This window comes from Perca fluviatilis, chromosome 17 (genome assembly GCF_010015445.1).
Source record: "Perca fluviatilis chromosome 17, GENO_Pfluv_1.0, whole genome shotgun sequence".
Lineage (NCBI taxonomy): Eukaryota > Metazoa > Chordata > Actinopteri > Perciformes > Percidae > Perca > Perca fluviatilis.
Window position 1 is genome coordinate 32,754,564 of NC_053128.1, and position 10,461 is coordinate 32,765,024.

The 10,461-nt window shown below is 40.1% G+C and overlaps 1 protein-coding gene across 1 annotated transcript; it reads left to right on the plus strand.

Annotated features, from left to right (window-relative positions):
- The first annotated feature begins 3,650 nt into the window (after positions 1–3,650).
- LOC120545704 (tripartite motif-containing protein 16-like) lies at positions 3,651–5,511 on the plus strand. The gene has a single exon (XM_039780254.1). It carries the CDS (start codon positions 3,669–3,671, stop codon positions 5,340–5,342), a length of 1,674 nt encoding a protein of 557 aa, XP_039636188.1. The 5' UTR covers positions 3,651–3,668; the 3' UTR covers positions 5,343–5,511.
- The last annotated feature ends 4,950 nt before the right edge of the window (positions 5,512–10,461 follow it).

A 10,461-nucleotide genomic window follows, 5' to 3' on the forward strand; every position in this document is an offset into this window, starting at 1 on the left:
TTCACCTCTCGCTCAGTGACAACGACCGTCTGAGTCTCACTTCCTGAGAAGTGAAACTAGTTTGAGCTCTGATCTAAAATCAGCAGTGATACGCTGTTGTACTTGCCCCAGCATGTTGGTTACACCCATCTGCAAACTGTAGCTCTGAAGGCGAGGGAACTATATAAATAATATATGAAATATATTGTCCTAATGCACCCGGTTGCATTTTGCAGTTTGCAAGCCAGCGTGCTTTTCTGACCCACAATCCTCTGTGCAGCATATCTGAGCAAGAGGCTCAAAGTTCAAGCTGTGATGTTATCACAGAGTTTTATTTGCCGACTGTCTGCAGACTGTACTGCAGGCAACAGTACATACTTTGTAACAGCAGCTGTAGTTTGGACTAAAGTAAAAAGAAAAAGTATACAATAACGAACGTAGCAACAGATGTTTACAACGAAGCTCATTTCTCATTTAAAACTCTGCTGACTTCAGCTTTTAGGAGGTAAACTCTTCTTAGAATCAGAGGGTTTGGAGACGGCTCCCCAGTTTACTAAATGACTGAGTTGTCCTCTAATTAAGTTGAATAAAAGTTTATATTGTTTACAATAATTCAAACACAGCCCTTGACAGAATCAGAGTAAAATTAAAGCGACCTTAACTCTAACTGGTTCTTATCTCTCTCAAACACTTGAGTGAAACTACATCCTAGCTCACACAGTCCTAGGTAAGAAAAACAGCTCAAACAGAGCAGTCAAGTTAACGTCAGACAGCAGATACAGTAACAGTGAAGCAGAGAAGTCTATTTAAAGAAAGTTCTCAGCCTAGATTCAAGCCGTCTAGCAGTAAGAAACCTCCACAAGTCCAATGCACACTGCATGTTTATTATAAAAGGTTTCTATCAGCCTGAAAACATGCTGTTAACCAGCGCCAGAAATGGACATTTCATCACTTAATTAATGCCTACATTTATATTTAATATTATCTTTAAGACGTATGCATTTACAGATTTTTACCATCTGGATAAAATGAGTTCTACTTAAGTAAAATACAAGTACCTCAGAATGATACTTAACGTACAGTACTAGAGTAAATGTCCGTAGTTCCTCTCCACCGTGTAGTAATGACACTCCACCGATGTTGCTCGTTATGACGGCGACCAGCAGATGGAGACAAATCATTGGTCTGGATATCTGAAAAAGATTTCATCCATCCAATAGTTTGAGAGATATTTCAGTCGGCACCAACTGAGCGACAGACGCTGTAATCCCTAAAACAACGGCTCAGAAACATCAAAAACACTTTGAAATGGTTCACAGTCTGGCTCAGGGTTTCTCCTTTGTCTCGAGTGAATTTCATCACCTCGCTTCCCACACAAAGGTCATAAATGTGTGGAAGGTAGCAGTGGTGGAATGTAACTAAGTACATTTACTCCAGTATTGTACTTCAGTCCAAATGTTGAGGTACTTGTACTTTACTTGAGTATTTTCTTTTCATACCAATTTCTACTTCTACACCGCTACATTTCACAGAGAAATATTGTAAGTTTTACTCCACTACATTCATTCATTGTAGCGCGCTGGTTTTACGTGTTTACATTTATATCTGGCAACCCAGCCTGGGCAGTTGATACCAACACACAGGCCAAAACACTAACAGACATTCTGTCACAGAACAGAAATTTCAAAAGGAGAAAGTACTGGCATTAGTATTGTTGTCAGGAAAGATAGTATTTCAACTTAGCATGTTTCCTTAATATCTGATGACGCATTGGGGTCATTTTTGGATTTATTACAGTAAATATATTACATATTGGACCTTTAATAATTCCATATTATCAATAAAATATAGTTTTATGATACATTCTCATTTCCTTCACAACAAACGTTTGACACAAGTAAGCAATAGACATTGTATCAGTGTACTTAGGTAAACAACACAACATTAATCCCCATTCACATCCCAACTATCATATGCACTTTAAGATGATTTCTGTTGGTCTAATTGCTAATTTAACTCCCTTTTTAAAACTGATCTCACTTGTAATCTGTGTTAAATGCAGTGGTAATATGTTCCAGTTTGACATGGCCCTATACATGACACTTTGTTTATGGCATTAGTTTTAGGTGAAGGTAATGTGAAGAGTTTCATGAAGGCTTGCCTAGTGTTGTGATAGTGTCTGTCACGTGATAATGTGAAAGGTCATCATGTGACGCAGGGTGCAAGTAATTTCGTCATTCTATTTGCCAAATTATATATTCACAAGCAGACATTTTAATTTCCCTAATGTTGTACCTTTTCTCATAGAACTAAAATCTCTACTCAAGTCACTTAGATTGTTAAACAACAAAACAAGTATTAAACTTGTAGAAACTTTAGAGCTTTTTCCCCCTGAAACTTCTGACTAATTGTGATTTCATATGTTTACATGTACCTCTTTATTTTTTTACGTAATTAATCTGTTATTTTATTGTTTGTATTGTCTCCTGTGTTTTTTTTATTCATATCTTTGTGAGAATTACACTTAATGTTTTTGTGCTATTGATGTTTACGTGATTCTTTGTATAAAGACATATTTGAAGCTCCTGACAGTTTCTAAAGGGGATCCAGTGATGGTCAAAGGTTACAGTTCATCAGGAGAGTTTTATGTGTTGCTGGTAGGGCTGCGCAATTAATAAAATTTTAATCACGATCTTGCTATTTTGTCCGGTAGATACCGGGATTTTAACATGCACCGTTACGTGAACAGAAAATTGCTCTTTTCACGGCAAACGTGCATGTGTGGAAAGCGGTCGCACAACAGCTGAAATGGCATACTCCTTCATAGTATCCTTCAACAATGGAGGAATGTTGCACAATATGGATGTGAAAGCAGTTATAATTAGCCTATGTGACAATAAATTGTTTTGGTTAAAATCAACAAATAATCGTGCTGATTAATCGTGATCTCAATACTGATCAAAATAATCGTGATTGTCATTTTGGCCATAATTGTGCAGCCCTAGTTGCTGGATAAGTTAAGTTCATTGGTTTCACTTTTATGTGTTAAACACACTCTCCTTACATCACTGCTGCTGAGAAATTATTAAAATCAGTTTGACCTTTTGCAGAGTCCCCTTCACACAGAAGGCCAACCAGCGCCACATCATCAGCATACTGTAGGAAGTTGAAGTGTCAGTGTTGGATTTTAAACTCAGTGGTTTACAGAGGAAATAACAAAGGGGATAAAAAAGCATCTTGTTATGCACCTGTGTTCAGAGTACTTATCTCTGACACCTTTTACACACATTCTAGGATTGTGAGATTATTATACAGCAATTTAAGAGTTTTATGACAGTTTAGTTTGATAACTTTCAGTTGATTTTAAACCAGTAAAAGGAACATTTAAGAGACTTTGAGTAAGAGTCAGATATGTATGGAGACATCAACAAAACCTGAGGAGCCAAGACGTATTTTACTATTTTTAAATGTTATGTTTTCTGAAGATGTTTTAACTGAGGTGTTATTTAAAATGAGGAAACAAAGTCCAAAGTCAAGGTGCCACTCCTCATCCTGGAATGAATCAAAGCTTGATAACCCCTCCCTGTATTGTATAATGACAATAAGGCTGAACCTTGAACCTGGATCCCTTGATAAGACAGTCACACATACTGTAAGTCACAGTCAGACAGTCATCACTGAGAGGTGAAATGGAGCAGAAAGGAGTTCAGCTGGACCGCGAAACCTTCTCTTGTTCCATCTGTCTGGATCTACTGAAGGATCCGGTGACTACTCCCTGTGGACACAGCTACTGCATGAACTGTATTAAAAGCCACTGGGATGTAGAGGATTGTATGTACAGCTACAGCTGTCCTCAGTGCAGGAAGACGTTCACACCGAGGCCTGTCCTGCTGAAAAGCACCATGTTAGCAGATTTAGTGGAGGAGCTGAAGAAGACTGGACTCCAAGCTGCTCCTGCTGATCACTGCTATGCTGGAGCTGAAGATGTGGCCTGTGATGTCTGCACCGGGAGAAAACTCAAAGCACACAAGTCCTGTCTGATCTGTCTTGTCTCTTACTGTGAGAAACACCTTCAACGTCATTACGATGTAGCTCAGTTAAAGAAACACAAGCTGGTGGAGCCGTCCAATAAGCTCCAGGAGAACGTCTGCTCTCATCATGATGAGGTGATGAAGATTTTCTGCCGTACTGATCAGCAGCTTATCTGTTATCTCTGCTCTGTGGAGGAACATAAAGGCCACGAGACAGTCTCAGCTGCAGCAGAGAGAGCTGAGAGGCAGAGAGAGCTCGAGGGGAGTCGACAAAACATCCAGCAGAGAATCCAGGACAGAGAGAAAGATGTGAAGCTGCTTCAACAGCAGGCGGAGGCCATCAATCTCTCTGCTGATAAAGCAGTGGAGGACAGCGAGAAGATCTTCACTGAGCTGATCCGTCTCCTGGAGAAAAGAAGCTCTGATGTGAAGCAGCAGGTCAGATCCCAGCAGAAAAGTGAAGTGAGTCGAGTCAAAGAGCTTCAGGAGAAGCTGGAGCAGGAGATCACTGAGCTGAAGAGGAAAGACGCTGAGCTGAAGAAGCTCTCACACACAGAGGATCACAACCAGTTTCTACACAACTACCCCTCACTGTCACCACTCAGCCAATCAACATCCAGCATCCATATCTGTCCTCTGAGCTGCTTTGAGGACGTGACAGTGGCCGTGTCAGAAGTCAGAGATAAACTACAGGACGTCCTGAGAGAGAAGTGGAAGAACGTCGTTTTACTGCAACAACCAGAGCCCAAGACCAGAGCTGGATTCTTAAAATATTCACATGAAATTACCCTGGATCCAAACACAGCATACACATGTTTGTTATTATCTGAGGGGAACAGGAAAGCAACATTAATGCGTCAACAACAGTCTTATTCTAGTCACCCAGACAGATTCACTGACAGATGTCAGGTCCTGAGTAGAGAGAGTCTGACTGGATGTTGTTACTGGGAGGTGGAGAGAGGGAGAGGAGTTTCTGTAGCAGTCGCATACAAGAATATCAGCAGAGCAGGGTGGTCGGATGAATGTGTATTTGGATTCAATGACAAATCTTGGGCGTTAGATTGTGACTACAACAGTTATATATTTTGGTCCAACAAAGTCCAAACTCCCATCTCAGGTCCTGTGTCCTCCAGAGTAGGAGTGTACCTGGATCACAGTGCAGGTCTTCTGTCCTTCTACAGCGTCTCTGAAACCATGACTCTCCTCCACAGAGTCCAGACCACATTCACTCAGCCGCTCTATGCTGGACTAAGGTTTTATTATATTAAAGTCTCTGGATTTTGGAATTATTGGTGTTCTCAAGACTCTGTTGAGTTGTGTAAACTGAAATAGACAGAAGTCATTTAGAAACCCAGTGTGTAACGTGTTTAGTTGTTGTCAAAGATGGTTAAGACCAGACAGGTATCACTTCCAGAGAGTGGCCCCATCGGATCACACAGGGGCCATCACATTGTTCATTATCAAAATCTGTGTTGCCCGTTCACAAACTTGTCCTTTTTCATGAATATTTACCACCACCATCAATTCCATATATTCCTTTTGGCTTGACATTTTACATTTGCATTCACATGAACTGGGGCAGACGCTCCATATTCATGCGCGATCTTGAAATATGTTAGCCGGTAAGGGACATACAGGACATACTGCTCCGCCTTTCGCGTTTTTTTTTTTTGTTGTTTTTGACGTTTTTCATGTGTCTACACGTTTTTGTTGCTATTTGCTTTTATCAACATTTTTTGTCACTTTCTTCAACATTTATTTGCTTTGGAAATGTTTTTGGAAATTAGTATTTTTTTGCTTGTATTGACGCAATGATGAATGAATGTTTTTGTTTGTTGAGAAAACCATTCATGGAGCCCCAGAAGCTCTCAATGTGCTCAGTTGAGATCTGTTATTTTACCTTTGATTGTTGAAACAGGACAATATGTTAAAAAAGATCTTTACCGAGATGATTTTTAGATATTAGCTGTTATTAATGTATTTCTCCAAGTTATGTATTGGCAGGACAGGAAGATGTATGTTAAATAGCGGTGTCTTGTAATCCCATGTGGGATGGGCCAAATGTTTGGCGTGACCCAGAAATCAAATCAAACTAAAAGTGTATTTAGTTTCTCTTCCACTGCATGGCTCTTAGGAGAGGAAGGACCAGACCTCCTTTATTCTACACACTTTGTTCTCTTTGTGGACATTTGTGAAGAAATCTAGATTTACATTTATTTGTTTGGCAGACCAAATGTTGTTATCATAATCATAATCAATAACTCATTCTTCTCTTTTACATAGCTGAGATTCTGGGTCAAACAAAGTGATTGTGTGGATGAAGTGAATCTGTTGATGAAATCATTGAACAAGAGTCTTTGAACAGACTTTACTGATGGGATGTGTGAACAAACTGAAGCTTTACATGATGAATAAACTAACATGAACAAAGTATTTTCTTCCTGTCTTCATTCCAGGATTTCATACAAAGCTGACAGAGAAAATGTGAAACTGATATGAGAGTATAACTGAGGCACTTTTCCTCCTGAAACACCACAAAGTACAGTGTTCATGTTTAGTGTTTCATGTGAGTCTCTGTGCTTTCAACTTTCCTCACTAAAACTGCTCCGTCACAGAGAAATGAGCAGAGTTTTCTATCACTTGTTGCTTTTTACAGCCAACATTTCCTCTCTGCACTGAGTCAATAAATATTACACTAAAACTAACTTTGTTTCATTAGTAGTTCCTCTTCCCCCCCCCGGCCCTTAATATTACGTAACAGCATACACTGCCAAAAGCCACAAGGGCATAACTGCAAAGCATTATGGGTGATATTCCCCTCTGAAGTGACCATTTGTTGTTCAGTGGCGTAACGAGCCAACACCGGGCACCTTTGCAGGATTATCAAGGCGGGCCCCCCTACTACAGCACGTGATGATGGCATAATGTCCATGAGTAGGCTACCATGAATAGGAAAGGAGAGGATCATAGAGACACAGCCTATACAAGATGAGTAGCCTACGTGCACCAAAACAACAAAAAAAACACTGGTGAATGTGTACCATAACACATGAAAAAACACACAAGGGCAGTCCTTCCAGGATTTCACGGCCTTTTTTTTAGATTGTTGCGGCCCAAAATGTCTGATTTCACGGGAGCTTTTGTACAAAATTGCGATAAAAGTTGCGATGTTTGTTGCAAGTGGAAGTTGCAAAAAGAGTTGCCTTTTTTATATAGTTCTTTAAAAATAAAAAGGAAACTTGTTTTGGGGAGAATAAAAATTAGTACTATTAATTAATTACTCTGGGCTGAAATTTCCTAGGAATCTTACCAAAAAGGCTCAGGATGCTGCAAATGTTGGTATAATATGAAAATGCCTGGTGGATTTAAGACAAAAAAATAATAATTTATTGAATGAATGAAATATGAACATATATATGTCACTGTCAGTGGCTTGTTGATCTTTACATTGTTAGTTAATTTCCTATCCTGGCCACACACAAATCCATACCGTTTGATAAAGTACTTATTGGACTTTAACTTATCATTGCACTTACAATATCGAGCGTAGCTGTACTCACTTTAGGTCATTGTGTCGTCTCATCTGCGTTTTTTCCTGCATCCACCGTGTGTGGATTTTTGTGTGTGTGTGCGTGCGTCAGTCGCGGGGGAAATAGAGCAGCAGCCCCACCCTGCTTACCGATAGTTACGTGTCTGTCGTTGTTCACTCGGTCCCTCTCCCGTTGCCTGGTCCTATCTAAGGTCCGTCCTATTTAATTACAAAAAGCAGCTTATGGGATGGGAATGACTGTTCCAGGTATTAGAGAATCAACAGAGCCATGCAGAGACCTGTGAAGGGCCAGGGGCTCAAAGTTAAAAAGGGGCATATGGTACCTGATTTTAAATCACCACAGCGTTAGGGCTGTGTATAGCCACAGTATAGGCCATGATACTGATGTTACTGTTTAATATATTATCATGTATTACAAAAACTGTAAGCAAGGAGATATAAAACCCTGTCCTAGTATAAAGAACACACAACTACGTGTAAAAGAAATCAGTCAAAAAAAGTTTATTTTTCAAGCAGAACATTCATTACAAATGTAAAAGCTGTACATTTTCTTTACAGGGCAGATGTGAGATTCAATACATGTGTCACCTGTGTTGCCTCACCGGTGAGGGTGAGGCAACACAGGCAGCACCCAGATGCAAACTGCTGGGCAGCAGGGTGATTCCAGGGATTTATTGTAGAAATAGATCACAGGCAGGTACATGCCCAGGTAACATTCCAATAACATAAACAAAATCACAAAACAAGATCAAAAGTCAATCAAAAGTATGGGGAAAAAAATAATTTTATTATCGACAACTTTTCTCTTTTTCAAACATGATCAAATGAGCCAAATCAGCACTAAATACAGTAATCACAGGCTTCTGTAGATATTATATTATCATTAGTATGTAATAAGCTATCAGAGGATGTATGAATAAACTTAAAGTTATTTTTTAACAAAAGACTACTGTGCTGTGGAGATAACAACAGAGCTCATAAAGTCAGTCAGACTTAGTCATTTTCTTTTGGAGGGTAATCAAGTCATAATCAGCTTTAAGCCTGAAGGAGAACTTACCAGACAGTTTGGGGTCAGACGGGTTCCTCCTGAAGGCCTTCTTCTCAGAGTGGGACTTCCTGAAGATGTAGAAGCCAACGACACCAAGAGAAAACATCACCTTTGAAAACTGGGAAAATAGAATGTTAACACCGGTATACTTGCCGGAGCTGACCTATCGCGCGCCAATGTGACTTAAACTCGTGTGTGGTGGTCGCGACACTAGTTGCAGTCTTCTCCTGAACAGAGGTGGTGCTAATGAGGAAAGGCTACCAACTTTGCTATTTCTACGGACCAGAAGAAGAAAAAGGTAAACAACGGCAGAACTGGCAGCAGCATTGACGTCAATGCTTCGATTTGATTCGATGAGCTACTTCGTCGGATCGAGCCTTTCATTCGCCATAAAAGAACTCATCTTAACCCAGTGAGTTTACAAGAGAGACTTGCAGTCACTCTGAGAGTCCTGGCATCCGGTTGCCCTCGAACTCGTCCATGCTTCCTATTTCCGCTTTGTCGCGTGCCGCTGAAAAAAATAGAGTGGTGCACGACCTCTAGTCGCACACTTAAAATCCTGGTGCGGCAGCGAGATTTACGTCATTTTTACGTCACATTGGCGTAACAGTGTTACATGTTAGCATGACCAGATGCAAAGCTTGCTATTATGGGTCTGAGTGTGACTGACCTGATGCAGTGCTCCGCTGACTGGCTGCAGGAGAGATGGCTGCGGCACACAAAAGCATCATAAATCCTCTATATCAGTCAGTTTCAGGGATTATTCATAGAGTGCTTTTCATCATAAGATGCTTTAAAATAAGAAGTCAAACATCTTACCTCACTAAAATCATATTAACATTACATTATAAGGTAACATTGAATCTTGGCAGTGGCACACAGAAACATAGAGTTAGAGTGAGTGCAACATAAACATTAATGTAAAAGCAGGCTAACATGAATCCAGAAATATCATAGTCAACTACTGAAAGGTAACATTTCCCTTCACTGTATAGCCTGTAGCCTATACTTCACCTACTAAGCAGGATGTTATGGCTCTGAAGTGTGCCCTAACTAAGAATACAACCCAATCTCACATCAGTTCGTGATGGCATTACAAAATTAAATCTATTAGAACGTGATACCATTACGTTATTGTGAAGATTTACGTGTTGGGGTCACGTTTTGTATGTATTTCAATGAGAAGCATCTTACGTAATCACAGCACGAAACTTTCTGCCACTCAGCTGCAGCAGAGAAGCTGGATACAGCTTTGATATTATTGGTATTTTTAGCCCAATAATCGCTGTTTTAATCAACATTTATTCACCAGATCTTATCACGGTTTATATGTATTTCTTTTAATGTTATTATTTCGGTCTATTTCGGCCAGGGAAGCTGGATTGCTTTGTTGTTTATTGATATTTTTAAAACTATAACGCTACATCTTTCAACATGTATTTAGCTGTTATCATGGTATGCATTTCTTTATTTTAATAATATTATTTCGGTCTTATTACCTGTGAAATATTACAGTAAATAAGACAGAACAGTAAGCTACGATATGATGTAGCCAGCGGGCGCATTCAAAGCCAACGTTCACGACATGCACGCGGGTCATTCACAGAGAATCAGACAGCGATCAGCGGATCTATAACGCCAGTATCGCTTCAATGTACGTAAGGGATAATGTAGAGCGTTGTTATAGTGAATACAACAACGACGGGGTGATCAGGACCCCGATGCCAATCTTCTTCTAGCGGATTTATTGATAGGTCTCCTCCAGAGGGAACAGAACTGCGTCCATGGCAACGCTCTGCTATGCATGGCAACGGTGTTGTAGCTCTCTTCACGACAACACAGACACAGGTTGG

What these genes read in the sequence shown, in the direction of transcription:
- LOC120545704 (XM_039780254.1), top strand. Translation starts at nt 3,669, where the DNA reads ATGGAGCAGAAAGGAGTTCAGCTGGACCGCGAAACCTTCTCTTGTTCC.